At 33.4% G+C, this 16,919-nt stretch overlaps 1 protein-coding gene across 1 annotated transcript; it reads left to right on the top strand.

The window, feature by feature from the left end:
* Positions 1-226: 226 nt before the first annotated feature.
* On the top strand, positions 227-3,180 carry HRG_04752 (transposon Tf2-1 polyprotein; the record flags this gene model as incomplete). The annotated part of the gene is made up of 11 exons (XM_044863223.1): positions 227-331; positions 398-541; positions 607-688; positions 743-1,120; positions 1,193-1,713; positions 1,811-1,841; positions 1,884-1,954; positions 2,031-2,249; positions 2,421-2,861; positions 2,907-3,023; positions 3,079-3,180. 11 exons carry the CDS (start codon positions 227-229, stop codon positions 3,178-3,180), a joined length of 2,211 nt encoding a protein of 736 aa, XP_044721837.1.
* Positions 3,181-16,919: the final 13,739 nt, after the last annotated feature.

The following is a 16,919-nucleotide window of genomic DNA, read 5'->3' on the forward strand; positions in this document are numbered from 1 at the left end:
GGATCTTCGCCGCAAGCCTGAAAGACATTGAGAAGGCATTGACTCCGAGGAAGAAGTCAGACCCGAGAGAGAAGCTGCCCGTCACTACCACGAGTACCTATCCGTCTTCGACCGCGACCAAGCGGACCAACTCCCACCGCGTCGTCCGGGGTGTGATCACAAGATTCAGTTAGAGAGAGGTCCTGATGACAAGGAGAAAGAACCGCCGTGGGGACCATTGTACGGCATGTCACGAGAAGAGCTCATTGTTCTGCGAAAGACTCTCACTGAGCTACTCGACAAGGGTTTCATTCGAGCAAGTAGTTCTCCAGCGTCAGCACCAGTTTTGTTCGTGAGGAAGCCCGGTGGTGGTCTGCGCTTTTGCGTGGACTATCGAGGATTGAATGCGATCACCAAGAAAGACCGATATCCCTTGCCGTTGATCGAGGAAACTTTGCGGTCGCTGTCCAAGGCCAAGTGGCTCACCAAACTTGACGTTATCGCAGCATTTCACAAGATTCGCGTCGAGGAGGAGACGAGTGGAAGACAGCATTCAGAACACGTTACGGACTCTACGAATGGCTTGTCACGCCATTCGGGTTGACGGGTGCTCCCGCAACGTTTCAGCGTTACATAAACCACACGTTGCGAGATTTCCTCGACGAGTTCTGTTCCGCTTACATTGACGACATCTTGATCTACTCGAGCGGTTCGCTCGCAGATCATCGCAACAAAGTCAGGCAGGTCCTTGCTCGACTGCGAGATGCAGGCCTGCAGATTGATATCGACAAGTGTGACTTTGAGGCAAAGAGTGTCAAGTACCTGGGCTTCATCGTCGAAGCCGGGAAAGGTATCCGCGTGGACCCGGAGAAGGTGCAGGCAATTCAGCAGTGGCAGCGACCCCGTTCTGTCAAAGGCGTCAGAAGCTTTCTGGGGTTTGCCAACTATTACCGGCAATTCATTCCCAGATTCTCCAACATCGCCGCGCCTCTAACGGCGTTAACAAAGAAGGATGCGGTGTTTGCGTGGTCGAAGGAGTGCGACAAGGCCTTCGAGGAGTTGAAGGCTCTTCTGACCAGTGCGCCGGTCCTTGCGCAATGGGATCCGGATAGAGAGACGATTGTGGAGACGGATTCATCCGGTTATGTCACAGGAGGGCGCTCTCGCAAAGGGCGATGACGGCATCATGCGGCCTGTGGCCTTCTTCTCAAAGAAAACGCACCGGCGGAGTGCAACTACCCAATCCACGATAAAGAGCTGCTGGCGATCATTCGCTGCCTTGAGCATTGGGACGCCGAATTGAGGAGTGTGAAGTCCTTTACCGTTTTGACGGATCATCTCAACCTCCGTTACTTCACCAAGAAGCAGCAACTGAGTGAACGTCAGGCGCGATGGGCTGAGACGCTATCGCGGTACAGCTTCACCATCAAGCATCGACCGGGCAAAGAAGCCGTCGTACCGGACACGCTGTCTCGACGAGAACAGGACATGCCGCACAGCGCCGAAGATGATCGGTTGCAAGGACGACGTGTTCAGCTGCTGCAACGTAACAAGGGTGGCCTGGTGACAAAAGTCAAGAGCGGTTATGTCACCAAGGGCGACACGGATCAACCCGATGACGCAACAACTGACCAAGACGACTCAATCGAAAACCCTTTCTCGGACCCGGAACTGCAGAAGTTATGGGACGAAGGTGTCAAGAAGCACAATCGTTATTGGCTCATCCGAAAGGCCGTACAGCAAGGCGAGAGGCGTCTGCCGTCGCATTGGGGACTGCCCGTGATGCTCTCGGAATGCTCGATTGACGATGGACAGCGGCTCTGCTGGCGAGCGAATTTGGGTGCCGAACCACGAACCCCTGCGCACGCGGCTTATGCAGGAGACGCATGACTCAACGCTTGCAGGACACCCCGGACGGGACATGCTGAAGTCCTTGTTGAGCCGCAAGTTTTATTGGCCAGGCCTCGATTCAGACGTGCGTCAATTTGTGAGAAATTGTGATGTGTGGCCGAAGCAACATTTGGCGAGAGAAGCGTCGCGGTTTATTGAAGCCGCTACCTATTCCAGACAGGATCTGGTCGGAGCTGTCAATTGACTTTGTGACAGACCTGCCACCAACCAAGTCGAACGGTTCGACCAACCTTATGGTCGTGACGGACAGACTGTCCAAAAGTGTCGTTCTTGAGTCATTGAAGGACATCACGGCCGAGACGACGGCCAGAGCATTGCTACGGAACGTGGTGCAACACCATGGCGTGCCGCGCGCGATCGTCACTGACCGTGGCACGCAATTCACCAGTAGACTATGGCAGAGGCTCTGCGAGCTGCTACGCGTGAAGCAAAGATTGTCTACGGCGTGGCATCCCGAGACTGACGGTGCAACAGAAAGGGCGAATCAGGAAGTCGAGAGATATCTGAGGATCTTTGCTGCTTATGCTCAGGATAACTGGGAAGAGCTGTTGCCAGCGGCCATGATGGCCATCAACAATCACAACTCGACGTCGACAGGCCTGAGCCCGTTCTTTATCACGCATGGGTATCATGTTGACCCGATACAAGTCAAGGAGAAGTTACGGACGGACGGAAGGTCCCCAGTGACCAGGGCTGAAAGCATTGTGCAACGATTTCGAGAGGCAACGGAATGGGCCCAGGCGGCAATTGCGTCAGCGCAAGAGCAGCAAGAGAAGAACGCCAATTCGCGAAGACAGCCGTCAGACCAGTTCAAGCCTGGAGACAAGGTATGGCTGCGACTTCGCAACATCCGATCCAATCGGCCATCCAAGAAGCTCGATTGGCTGTCGGCCAAGTACACCGTCCTGGAGACCATTGGGTCACACGCGTGCAGGCTGGACACGCCTCCGGGAATACACAACGTGTTCCACGTGTCGCTCTTACGCTTAGCAGCGGACGATCCGCTACCGTCACAGACGTCGGATGACTACCGCCCACCGGCCATTTTGACGGACGATGGCGAGCTGTGGGAAGTGGAAGAGATTCTGGACAGGAAGAAAGTCGGGAGAGAGTGGAAAGTGTTGGTGAAATGGGTCGGATGGATAGGTCCGACGTGGGAGCCAGTCAAGTACGTCGCAGACACAATAGCACTGGCTAGGTATGAAGAAGTTCATGGGAAAGTTGGATCGAAACCACCCCAATCGAAACGATCGAAACGGGGAGGAAGGAGGGGTTATTGTAACGGGCTGAGCCCGTGAGGGTCTCGGCTCCGCTCTCGACAAGACCCACCGGAGCTCCGCTTATAAGCTCGTGCCATCTTCGAGAGCTTTCCTTTCTTTTCTTTTCTTCTTCTTTTCTCCTTAGCTTTAGGATACTCGTCGCAGTCGCTCAGCTAGTTGTCAACACACTCAGTTGAGACCGTTACATATAAGTCTTATTCTTATTTAGAAAAAATAGTATTAGATATTTAAGGGCCAATTAAAGTGCCTACTTATAATAAATATCACTATTATATTTCTTTCCTAGACGTAGGAACCCGATATCTAGAAATATACCTTCTTCGAAAAAAGGGAGAAGCTCTAGATAGGTTCCTAGAATTTAAAAATAGGGTAGAAAATAACCCTAAAAATACTAGGATTAGAGAAGCATTTTCTGATAATGCTAAAGAATTTATATATAAAATAAAGCTCTATTGCGAAAAAGAAGGAATTACCTTTAATTCTAGTCCTCCTAGGACGCCGGAATCTAACGGTAGAATAGAAAGAATAAATCGTACTATATTAGAAAAAGTACGAGCTCTTTTATTTACTGCTAGGCTTCCTAAATATCTATAGGAGAAGCTGTTTTAACAGCTACCTATTTATATAATAGATCACGCATTCTGCGATAGGATTTAAAAGTCCTATAGAAAGAGGGATAATATAATACTACCCTTCGAGACCTTAAATAAAATTAAGACCTTCGGAAGCCTTATATATTATAAGAATAAAGACCCTAAAGATAAGCTAGATAATAGAGTTTTTAAGGGAATAATAGTAGGCTATTTAGAAAATGCATATAAAATCTAGGATTTTCTAAGAGAAAGATTACTATCTCTAGATATTACTATACTAGAAAATAAATTTATAAAAAATCTAGAAATCTCTAGTAGTAATAATACCTTTGATTTTAATTCTATTCCGAATAAAGATAAGCTAGAAAGCTATATCCCTATAGAGGAAGCTACTAGAGAACCTAGAGATAAAAGTCCCTCGCCCTCTATAGAAGAAGAGTCTCTAAATAACGATCCTATTCCTACTACTAGTAAAATAGTAGTAGAATTACCTAAGAAGCCGGAAGGGTTCGATTCTAACTATATCGAATACCCTAACGTTAATTTATTTCTAAACTGCGATTTTATAGAGTTAATTCTAGCTAGTATAGAAAATCAGGATCTAAAAATTCTAAAGACCTATAAACAGGCAATAAATAGCCCTGAAATAGCATTTTAGAAAGATGCTATGATTAAGGAGATTATCTAGCTAATTAAATATAAAACTTAGAATTTTCCTACCTCCTAGGGATAGGGAGGCTATAGGAGGCCGCTAGGTCTATACTATTAAGAAGGATAGTTAAAATAATATAATAAAATATAAAGCCCGTTTCGTAATATAGGGATTTAAGCAGATCTATAGCTTAGATTTCCTAGATACCTTCTCGACTACGGCTAGACCTAAATCTATTAGAATTCTGCTTATTTTAGCTATTATCTACGAATTCAAAGCTTTGCAAATAGATATAATAAATGCATTCGTATATACCGATATAGATAGCGAAGTATATATCGATCTTCCTATAGGCTACGAAGAATACGCTCTTAAAGAATATTATTTAAAATATAGATTAGCTTATAGAGCTAAAGGAATTAAATTAACTAAATTCCTAGACCTATATAAAACCGGTTAAATTAAAGCAAAGCTAAAGAAAGCATTATATAGCCTAAAACAAAGTCCTAAGCTCTAGTATAATTATTTAAAAATTATACTAAATAATCTCGGATTTCTTCCTCTTTTAATAGACGAAGGAGTATTTATAAATAAGGACTATAGTATAGCCTTAGCAATTTACGTCGACGACTTTCTTATAGTAGGGCCCTCTAAATCTATAATAGAAGAAAGATTATTTAAAGAATTATCTAAATTCCTAGATTTTACTATCTTAGGAGATATAAAAGACTTCTTAGGTCTAAATATTACAATAAACCGAGAAAATAAAGAGCTATATATATCCCAAGAAAATTATACCTTAAATAAATTAAGGAATTTAATAAAGAAGGTTTAGGAACTTGAATTTACCCGCTATAGTAGGCTTTAAGCTTATAAAAGCAAAGGAATTACCTTCTAAGGAAGATATATTGTAATTTTAGAAAGAAATAGGATCTCTATTATACTTAGCCTTATTTACTAGGCCAGATATCTTATATTCTATAATTTCCTGCGCTAGATTCGCGGCTAAGCCCGACCAGACGCATTTTAAGGCTTTAAATATAATTTAGAAATATTTAAATAAATTCCCTAGCCTAAAGATTAAATATAATTGCAATATCCCTTTTACCTATCTATATATAAAGGGTTTTACCGACTCTAGCTAGGCGTCGGATTTAACGGACGGAAAATCCTTTTCCGGTTACTGTTTTTATATATATAATAATATAATAAGCTAGGCTTGCTCTAAGCAGAAAGCCGTTGCCCTTTCTACCTACGAAGCAGAGTATATTAGCCTTAGGAGGCAAATAAAGAAGCTATTTATTTAAATATGCTTTTAAAAATATTACTAAGGATCTATCTATTAAGATTCCTAATACTATACCTCCTATTTTAACGGATAATACTACTGCTATTAAATTAGCAGAAAATCCGGAATTTTATAAAAGGTCTAAGCATATAAGATTAGCCTATTACTATACTAGAACTAGTATAAGAGAAGGGGAAATTAGAGTTTTTTATATTAAATCAGAAGATAATATAGCTAATATTTTTACGAAGGAATTAAGACCTAAATTACTCTATAAATTTAGAGACGGTCTATCCTTAATATAAGTTCCTAAGCAATTAAAAGGGGTTTTTAGATATTTCTTATACTTTCTATATCTTTCCCTACTAGGCTTTTCCTTTTAGGTTTCCTAGAGAAATATTTACTAGGTTTTTATCTATTAAGATTTTCCTAGCAATAATAGGTTTTACCTTATATAAGGTTATCCTATAAATAATTATTATAACTATAGATTTTTCCTACTATAGGTTTTTCTATTAGTATATACCTAAGGATCTTTTTTTCCTAAGAAAGAATAGGTTTTTATATATACTATTAAGGTATAAGAATGGTTTTCCTAAATTAGGTTTTTACCCTATATATATACTACTATAAATAAATCAGTAAAGAGTATATAAATCTACTCTTTAAGGGAGGCTGTAAGGAACGGTGTTCCTACTATAAATAAAGCAGCTATAATATACTCTCCCGATTATATAAGCCAATAAGTAGTATATTAATTATAGACAAAATCTCATCTTATAAAGCAAGAATCGCTCGTTATTTTGCATGTTATTATGCATTAAACGGGTTGCCGGTTATCGTACAATCGGGAATCGAAGGAACAGAGCTAGCTTAGAATGCTAGCTAAGACCTCTTAAGAACACCGGCACGACCAACCTCCTTTAAACACGAATATCAGTGGAACCAAGACACTTCCAGATTCACTCGAGGTATCACGGAATACCTCAGTCTCAGGGCTATACGGCAGCCTAAATCTGGTCCCGAAAGGTTCTTCCGTTCAGCTACAATTGTCTATATAAGACAGCATGTCCGCTGGTAGATAGATAGAGAATCATTAACTTCAACACCTCTTACACACACCAATACACTACCAATAAATTCCGTTGAAAATCCTACCTTATACTCCTTCTTCCCCTCTATCACGTAGTCTTACGTGGTTTCTTGATTTCCCAAAATTCCGCTTTTGCTTATATAACTTTAGATATCCTTTATAGTCGTCTAACCTTATTATTAAACTACTAGGAAACTCTACTACCCTATAATATCGCTTATATATAATTAAGCTCGTTCGCCGCGATAGCTTAAATTCTATATATTAGCCTATCGACGTAGCCTTTTATACTTATCCTCTTATCTAGCTTAAAGAAATACTAGTCTTAGTATAAGATCTTATCTATTTACTAAGCTTCTTATATTACCTTATACCTTTACTTTAAAATTACTTTAACTTTTAAGTATCGCTATTTAATTATCTTAAGGTATAGCCTAACTATACTTTTAACCTAGTATTAGATTATTATTAAGGCTAAGTAGCTATATTCCTACCCTTCTTACTAAGCGGTATAAGGGACTAGTATATAAGTAAAGTTATAAGGAACTTAGAGGATATAAAGAAACTACCGCTATATTTATAAGAACGTATAAAGTCTAGTATATTATCTCTCTTTCTAAGTATTAAAAACGACTAGGTTTCCTTCTTTATAGTCTTAAAGGAACGCCCCTTAGTATAGTCCCCCTTTATTTATACCTACTAAAAAGTTAATAACTTTAGTTATATACCTTTATTTATATATAAAGCGACTAAGGTTAAAGGTAGGAGCGGTAAACTTAATTAAATACTCCCTATTATTTAGGTATTTATAGTACTTCTTATATCTATCTTTTATATCTTCGATAGGTTCCCCTTAGTCGTTAGTATAAACTAATAGCGGGTAAGGTAAGGGGTATACCGCGTTCTTAATACCTTTTATTAAGATTTTAATTATCGCGTTAAGGCTAAAGCTTATAGCCTATCGTTTATCGATAGCTCTATAAAGAAAGTTATATACGTCGATAATATACTCTTCTTAGCAGGCCTTATTCTTAGCGAATCTATTTATCTTTTTAACGCCCTTATATATTATCTAAGCGTCTTTAAGGGTAATATCCCTCTATTTAATAGGGCCCGTTAGTATTAAGTACTAACGATCTCTATAAACGTACTAAGGAGGTTACTTTTACCTATAAACGTCTCGTTAGTCTTAGTCTATAAACCTTTCCTTATCTTTAGCATAGAAGCGCCCTTCGCTGCCTTTTACTTTAACTTTACTATAGTAAGTAAGTAAAATAAAGCTCTTACTCTTAAATAGTAGTACGCTAAAAAAGATAGTAGTATTCTTAGGGAGGTTTATAGCTAGGCCTAGGATACTATTTAGGTTCGCTACTATATCTTAGGAAATAGTAAAGTAAGCGAAAGAGAGAGAGAAGCTAAGATTAAATAGTTAAGGTAAGTAGTTTTAAGTTATAACGCTAAAAAGCTAAGAGGGTATTATATATATATATAGGAGTTATATTAGTAGAGGGGATCGTTATAAGTAAGGAAGCGTATAGAGTATATATATATATATAAAAGGAAGAAGAAAGAAGGAAAAAAGAGGGTATAGTAAGAAGAATAAATAGTTATTAGAGCGCGCGGTTATTAGTTACTTTAGCCGGCCTCTATAATAGTAAGGTCTTAGGCGTATTTAAGGGTTACGCCTAAATAGCTTCTTTTACCGGTTATCGATTAAGGAGTTATTTAATCTCCGCCCTTTTTTTTTCCTTTTTACTCTTTTTATTCCTTTTCTTCCTCTTCTCTTCTTTATCTTCTTTATTTTTCTAGACCGCTACCTCTTATCTTCTCCTTTTACGACTACCTCTTCTTCCTTATTATATCTTATAAGACCGCTAAACTTAAAACTAAAGAGCTACTAAATATCGTTAACCTCTCTTTAACTACTCTTCTACGACCTTCCTTTATTATTACTACTCTTCTTACTTAGAATTATTATATTAAGGTCTTTCCTCTTTATATAAAGTACTTTTAAGTAATAACTATCTAACTTATTTAATCTTACTTAGCTTATTTTAACCGTCTTTTTTTATAGATCTATAGTTACTTTAAGACCTAGGTCTATAGTAGAAATAATATCGGTTACTAAGGGTTTCTAATTTATATAGAAATTACCTTTTAGTTATAGGTTCTATTAAAAGCTCTTAATATCTTTAAGATTAAAGCGCGTAGTTGCTCTCTTCTCTCTTACTTTCTTAAGAGTATACTAAGTTAGTATAATTAAATTATCTTTTATACTCTTTATTATAAATATTAGCTAGTAACTTATATCCCTATAGAAATCGCTTATCTATATAGATATTTCTTTTCTTAGCTTAGTTTAGGGTAGTAAGAATACTCTTAAGTAGTCTTAATTACTTTATATAGAACTTATAATCCTTACTTTTATTAAGGGTATATTTAAACTTATTAAATAACTATAACTTCTATTTATAAGTACGTTATATTTCCTTTTTATAAGTATATCTCTTTTTTAAGTACTACTAGTAGCTTTTTCGCTAACTATATCTAGGATTTAACTAAGGCGCCCGTTTACGAATAGTAGTACTTCCTTAGATACTATAGGGCTACTTATAACCTTAATAGATTCGCTAACTATATATATAGTTATAATTTTTATACCGACCTTAAGATTAATAAATTTTATAACGAGTATATTAGTAATAAGACCGCCCCTTATCTTCTTTATAATATCCTTAATCCCTTTAGTCTTACTAAGGATTTAAAGGAAGGGGAGGAAATTAACTTTATACCTATTTTACCTAAAAATATATTATATAAGTTTAACGAGCTCTCTCTTAAGTAATAATTAAATAGTCTTTAAGTTTACTTTATAGTAGTCTATAGTAGGTTTACTAAGAGTAGGTAGTCTTACTTAGTCGCTATCTTTAGCGGTAAAAGGTTTTCTCTTAAGGTTATATATATTTAATTTAATAAGTCGAAAATATATTAAAATTTATCTTATAAGCGCGTCTATTTTCGCTATAGTAGGTCTCCCCCTCTATAATAAAGAATAAACGTCCCTATCTATAAAGTAAAAAATCCTATTCTTAAAGGAAGTAGGTAGTAAGAATATTTATTTTCTTACTTTATTATTTAATTATATCTTTATTTATCTTCTTTAAGGTAGTAGAAGGTAGGTTACTATTAAGGAAAGGTAGGAAATATTATCTTTATTTACTTAAAGAGCTTTAAGTAGAAAATTTAAAATAATAAAGTAGTTAGTAAAGCGCTTATAAATATCTTAGCTACTATAGTTATCCTTCGATTAAATAGTTAAACGGTGCTTTAGTTACTAGTTAGGTTTTAGTATACTTCTTATAATAGTTATAGATTTTTATCTTTACTACCTTTTCCTCCCTAGCTCCTTTTTACCTCCTCCTTTTCTTATTAAATTAGCGTTTTTAGGGCTCCTATATAAAGGTCCTTTTTTACTTTACTAAGTTACGGTAGCTAAGCCTTAACTATATACCTTAGGCCTTTCTTAGGTATCTATAGTCGCTCTTCTTCCTCCTCCTAGCTTTAATCCTTCTAAGGTTTATTAAGGAGTTATTATAACTATAGTACTATTTAATCTAAGGCTTCTTTACTTAGTAAGAGTAGTAAATTATTTACTTTATTTATTATTTCTTCCTTCCTCTTCTTATTAAGAGTAATCTTATCTTAAAGTAACTAATTATCTTTAGTAAAGTACTACTAACCTTCCTTATCCTTTTTAAACTTCTTTAAATACTCTCTTAAGATTATCTTATTAAGTATAATTCTATCTAAAGTCTTAATCCTATATACCCTAGACTACTTTAAGCGCGATACTACCTAAAAGGGACTGTTCTACCTTATTTAATACTTAGCTTACCTCCCTAGATTATTTAATCGTCTTACGTCGAATAGTAAGATAAGGTTTTTAGGTTATAGGCTTTCTTTCCTTATTATATACTTATTAGCTTTATCTATCCTTTCTATTAATCGATTTTAATATCTTATTACTCTTTTCTTAGCTTTTTTTATATCTTTCTCTTTCTTTTCTAAAACTTATACTTATACTTTAAATAATTCTTCTTTTATCTTTACTTTATTTTAATCGATTAGTCGCTAAGTTAGGTATTCTACCTTAAGAGGTAGTACTAGTTCCTATCTATATAATAGGTAGAAAGCTAATATTCTATAAGACTCTTTAACTACTATTTAGTTTATAAGGATTACTTAGTTAAGGTATTTAATCTACTTACCCTTTTTCTCTATTATTTTTATAAGTACTATTATTAACCTCTAGTACCCTTATTATACTACCGCGTTTACCTTTAAATTATATACTAAAGTTTAGATAACTTTAACGCTTATATCCTCTAGGATATACTTAAAGTCTTTCTTTATTTTAGGCCCTCTATTAATTATAGCGTATAGTATTATACTATACCTATAAATAATAAAGAGTATAAATTTAGTTATAGCTCCTATAGTAATTTCTTTAACTAAGGTTACTTTTACCTATTTAGTAAAGTCGTCTTATACTTTTATAAGGTATAAATACCTATAATTAGATAGTATATACTAGCTATTAAAGTAAATCTTACTTATAGGGTAGCTAGGCGCGGTCGCGGTTATAACTTCCTAGGGTCTCTTAGTTATAAAGTATTAGTATTCTTTATAAGAAGAGATTATACTATAAATATCGTTTTAAAAGCTAGCCTACTAATACCTATTCTTTACGAACGTATATATAACTTATTATCCTTTATATCCTATTTACGCGTAGTACTTTACGATAATCCTTTTCTATTCTTTTAAGTCGTCTATAACTAGTATAGGTCCCCTTTCTTCCTTCTTAGGGAGTCGCTAAAGCTTTTAATCTTTAATATAGAAATTTAGACTCTTTAGATATAGCTTCCTATAGTCTTATTTAAAAAGGCCCTCTAAACGTTTTACTGTTTAAAGGAAGTTCGTAATTATCCTCGATTCCTTTAAGTAGTCCCTTTATAGCTTAGTCCCTTATACTACGTTTAAGTAAAAGTCTATAAATTCTTTAATATCGCTTTCTATTTCCCTATCTAATATATTAGAAGGTCTTTAGGCTTTCTTAAGAGTCTATTAGCCTTACTATTCTTCTTACCTTCGACGTATTATATAGTAAAGTCGAAGAGAAAAATATAGCTTATCTAGCGAGTTATTATAGCTCTAGGAACGTTTTTAAGGACACCTTTTAATTAATTAACTAAGACCTATACGTTAGTTTCTAAGATAAAATATACGCTATATAGGTATATTCTTAGTCTCCTAAGCGCACTTAATATAGCCTTATACTCCCTCTTTATTATATTATATTTAGTTTCTACTAGTAACTACGTTCTACTTTTAAACCTTATAGGGCGCCTCTTTCTATTAATAATTTATATTAAGACTGCCCCCTAGCTAAGTAAACTAGTATTATATATTAAGATAATATTTCCTTTTCTTAGGCTAACGTTAAAGGATACTAGAAAGACTAGATTAGTAATAGCTTCCTTAAGGGTAGCTATCGCCTTTATTTATTTATCTCCTTATTCTTAATAGACTTCTTTCTTTAATAGGTCTATAAGGGGTTTTACTAAGATAGCGAACTATTTAATCTAGATTTAATAGTATCCTATAATACTAAGGAAAGCTCTAATATATATTATATTAAGGTATCTTATCTATTCCTTAATTTTAATAACTTTAGCTTTTATAGGGCACCTTTTATTTATTCTATAGATATAACTAATAACTTTAATTGCTTACTAGTAGAATTTCGATTTAGCCCCTATAATCGTATAACTAAAGAGTTCGACGTTAACTAAGACTTTATTAAGGTTAATAAGGTATTTAAAGATAAATCTCCTTACTCCTAGCGCTACCTTTTTATTATTATACGTTATATTAGGCCCCTTAATACCTATATTATTAAGGAAATTCCTATAGATATTTAGTATAAGGTCTTATAGGATTCTTTATATTATCCTTATAAATTAGCCGACTAAGTTTATAGCCCCTTAAGGGAGTATATATATATATAAGAGGCTAATAAGTATCGCGAATATTATTAAGTTATAGCTTTTAATATTAAAAGGGATTTAATTATAGCTTAAAAAAAGGTCTAGGAGGGAAAGGATCTTATATATTAAGAAGTAGTCGCTAAACCTATTTATATTTAGTAGTAGGTTCGTATCTCTTATTATAATAGTATTTATATATATAGTAGAATTAATTAAGCGTAGTCCTTTATCTTTCTTTACTACTAGGAAAAAAAGGTTCTTATAAGGCCTATACCTTTCTTTAAGGACTCTTATTTCTAGTTTAATTTTAAGGATATCGATAACTTTCTACTTTATCGCTTTTAAGATTAGGATTAAGGCTACTTACTATACCTTATATTCTATTATCTTAATAACCTATAATAGGGCTATAGCTAGGTCGACTCTACCTCTTTCTATAAAGTCCTAGGATAACGCTACTTCCCTATTAAATAGAATACTATCGAAGATCTAGATTTCTACCTTTATAAAAAGGCCCTTATATTATTTATAAATTACTTTAAGTCTTTCTTATATTAGCTGCTTTCCTTTCTATATACTTAAGAATTTTCCTATTAAGTGTTTTAGGTAGGGTCTAGGCTATATCTTATCTTTAATAGTATTTTATTTAGTCTTCTTTTAGTTAAGGTCCCCTTTTAGTATCGAGCCGTTTAATAGAGTATCGTTAATAGGGTTAATCTTATTTACTTTTCTTTTAAAAAGAGTATTAACTCTTAGATTATATAATCTAATAGGTCGTTTCCTCCCTATCTTATCTTTAACCTTTTAGATCTTTTTAAACTTCTTTCTAGCTCTAATAATATTTTTCTTAAATTCTCTTATAGCCTCTATAACTATAACTTTAATAATCTCTTTTACTATCTTAGATATAATAGCTAGAATCGCCTTATCTCCTTTATCTATAATTAATTACTATTATACTAGTACTATTAAGGGCTCGTTTACGCTAGCGTAGGCTAGGTTAAGGACTTAGTTAGCACCCCCTCTATAACTAAGGATCTTACCTCTTAGTAAGAGAATCTTAGCTATTAAGGTATCTATAAGGGGTTCTCTCTATAATTATTAGGTAGCTCTAAGGTTATCTTCTTTAACTTTTATTACTAAAACCTAAAAATAATTTCTTAGGAGCTAGGTAGCTGTTTCTTATATAGCCTCCTTAAGCTTTAGTCTTTTATATACGTCTTTATTAACTATTAAGGTCGTAGCCTAAAAGGATTTTACTATATTAACCTCGTTTAGAAGCTCCTATTTAATAGCTCTTACCGCTAGCGTAACTACTTAGATAGTACTAATTTAATATTTATTCTATATATCGCCGTTCCTTAAGGAGTAATTAAATAATATACGCGCGGCTTTAATAAATAGTATACCTAGGATAAAAGGGACTAAGACTCTATTTAGTATAATATAAAGATAGATTAATATCTAGGCCGTGCTTAGATAAAGATTAGTTTCTACCTCCCTAACTATATTTATAAGGGACCTAGTATACGCCGTTATTAATGCTCTTATTAGTAGGATTTTAAGCCTATATACGTTTATATATCTTTTAGTAATAAGGTTTCTTTTAAACCTAGTATTAATTAAGGCGCTTAGAACTTTAGCTTTCTAGCTACTAAGCTATACTTAAATATAAGGTAGGTCTTATATATACTTAAGCGAGCGGAAAGGTATAAGGACTATATTTATATATATTATAGGAATCGCTATAAGGTCCTTTTAATTTATCTCTTAGTATCTTATTAAGAGTACTACTTCTTATATAATAAATTCGTCTTTCTTTAGTCTTATTACCTTTAGAGTTTATTAATTAAATAGTCCTTAGGCTAGTTACGTTACGCTAATTATATTAGTTATAAACCTAACTTTCTTTAATACTTATTAGACTTTAAGGCACTTATACTCCGATTCTTTATAAGTAAGGTAAGTAAGCTTAATCGGTTTAACCTAATATTCTTTATCCTATTCTTTAACTTATACTAAAGCTACTATAAGTTTTCCTTATAGATATTTAAGGAAGAGTAAACTACTCTTTATATTATCTTTAGCTATTTTTATAACTATTATTATAGCTCTATAGGGTCTTATACTACTCTTTATATTCTTTAAGGTTTAGAATTTAGTGTTTTCTATACCTTAGGCTATATCTATATATCTTATACTAAGTCTCTCGCTTAGTTAAGGAATAAAGTTAATTAAGTAATTTAAAGGGATCGGGATTCTTTTATATATAATTTCTCTAACGATTTTATCTATAAGTTTATCGAACTTCTTATCTAGATTTACTTTATATCTATAGTATATAGGGATAATCTTTAAGCTAGTTTTTACTATTCTTATTATCTTAATTTCTTTTATATCCTCTTTAACTCTTTATCTTTTCCCTTTATAAGTATTAATCCCTATCGTAGTTATATAGATTATCTAATTATATATATCGCTTTTTTATATATTATCTATAATTATAATAACCGATATCCTTCTTACTTCTTTTCTTATATCGCTTACTTTTAAATTCCTTAGCTTTTACTTATATAGACTTTTATATCTCTAGAACTAATCTAGGAAATTAGATTCTCTTTTACTAGTAGCCTAATTTAAGTAAGATAGTATAACTATAGCTTTAATATATTTTATAAGTAGTAATATAAAGGAGTCTAGCTATATATCTACCTAGTATATAATAAGCCTTTAAATATATATACTTATTTAAGAAAACCTATTAATAAGTACTAAGGGAATTATGCTTTTATTATCTTTTCTTTTAAGGTAAAGAGTCCTATTTACTACTTTATATATTATAAACCTAATCTTATAGTCCTAAGAGTATACCTTATACTTATTAAGGTAGTATCCTTTTTTACTATAATAAAAGTATCTCTTAAGCTAGTTAAAAGTATTAACCTAAAACTATATATATTAATTAGATAGGTAGTAAAATCTAATAGTATTTTTACTACCTCCTTATTTATAACTTAAAGAGTAGCTTTTACTACTAATACGTTTTTATTCCCTATTAAGCTAGTTAAATATCTACTCTTACTAGTAAGTAAGGTTAATCTTTATATCTTTAAAGGCTTTTATTAGGTCTAGGATCTCCTTTATAGGCTATCTAGGTTTTTTATTTATTTTCTTTAACTCTTTAAAAAGTTTTTCTTTACCTTTATTAAATTTAGCTTCCTCTATTACTTTATTAATTTCCTTAAAAAGCTAGTCTTTCTTTAGGTTCTTAAGCTTTTAATTATAAACTTTAAATACTATATCTTATCGCTTAATATCCTAGTAAGGTACTAAGTAGTTATTAATTATATAGATAAGGCTTTTATATAGAAGTTTTAAGATAACTTTAGATATCTTTCTATTTCTCTTTATAACGTTAATAATAAGCTCCTTTAGTATTATATAGTAGATAAAGTATAACTAAACTATAGATTCTTCCTAGCTATTAAGTTATACCTTACGCTATAAGTATAAGTAGAAACTAAGCTATTTTATAACTTTTATAATAGTCTTAAGCTTTTTAGTATTATAATAGTCTTAAGCTTTTTAGTATTATAATAGTTTAAGCGGTCGTTAGTAGTTTCTAGTTATTTAATATTATATATATAGTAGTATTAAAGGAGTCTCTTCTTTACTTCTTCCTAAGTAAGTCTATCTATAAGAATTTTAATAGTAAGGGCTTATATAAAGGAGATATAGACTTTAAGCTAGTTTATTTTATCCTTATCGTAGATATAGTTAATATATATCTCTTATTTAAACTTCTTAAGGAATTTAGTTATATTTTTACTATTAAATTTATTAATAAGTAAGAGTTATAGTTAGCGGAGTCTTCCTATAAGGTTATCTTAGCTTCTAGTAAGTATATCTTTAAGTCTATTAGTAATCTTATTAATATCTACCTTAATTTTCTTTATATTACTAGTAGTAGGATTAGATAATCCCTCTTAACGGCTAGCGTTTCTAAATATAGTATACCTATAGATTATAAGGTTATAAAATTTAAAGTTAGAGTTTTCGGAGTTAAAGGATAT

Source organism: Hirsutella rhossiliensis, assembly GCF_020360975.1.
Source record: "Hirsutella rhossiliensis strain HR02 chromosome Unknown scaffold00004, whole genome shotgun sequence".
NCBI classification, from domain to species: Eukaryota; Fungi; Ascomycota; class Sordariomycetes; order Hypocreales; family Ophiocordycipitaceae; genus Hirsutella; species Hirsutella rhossiliensis.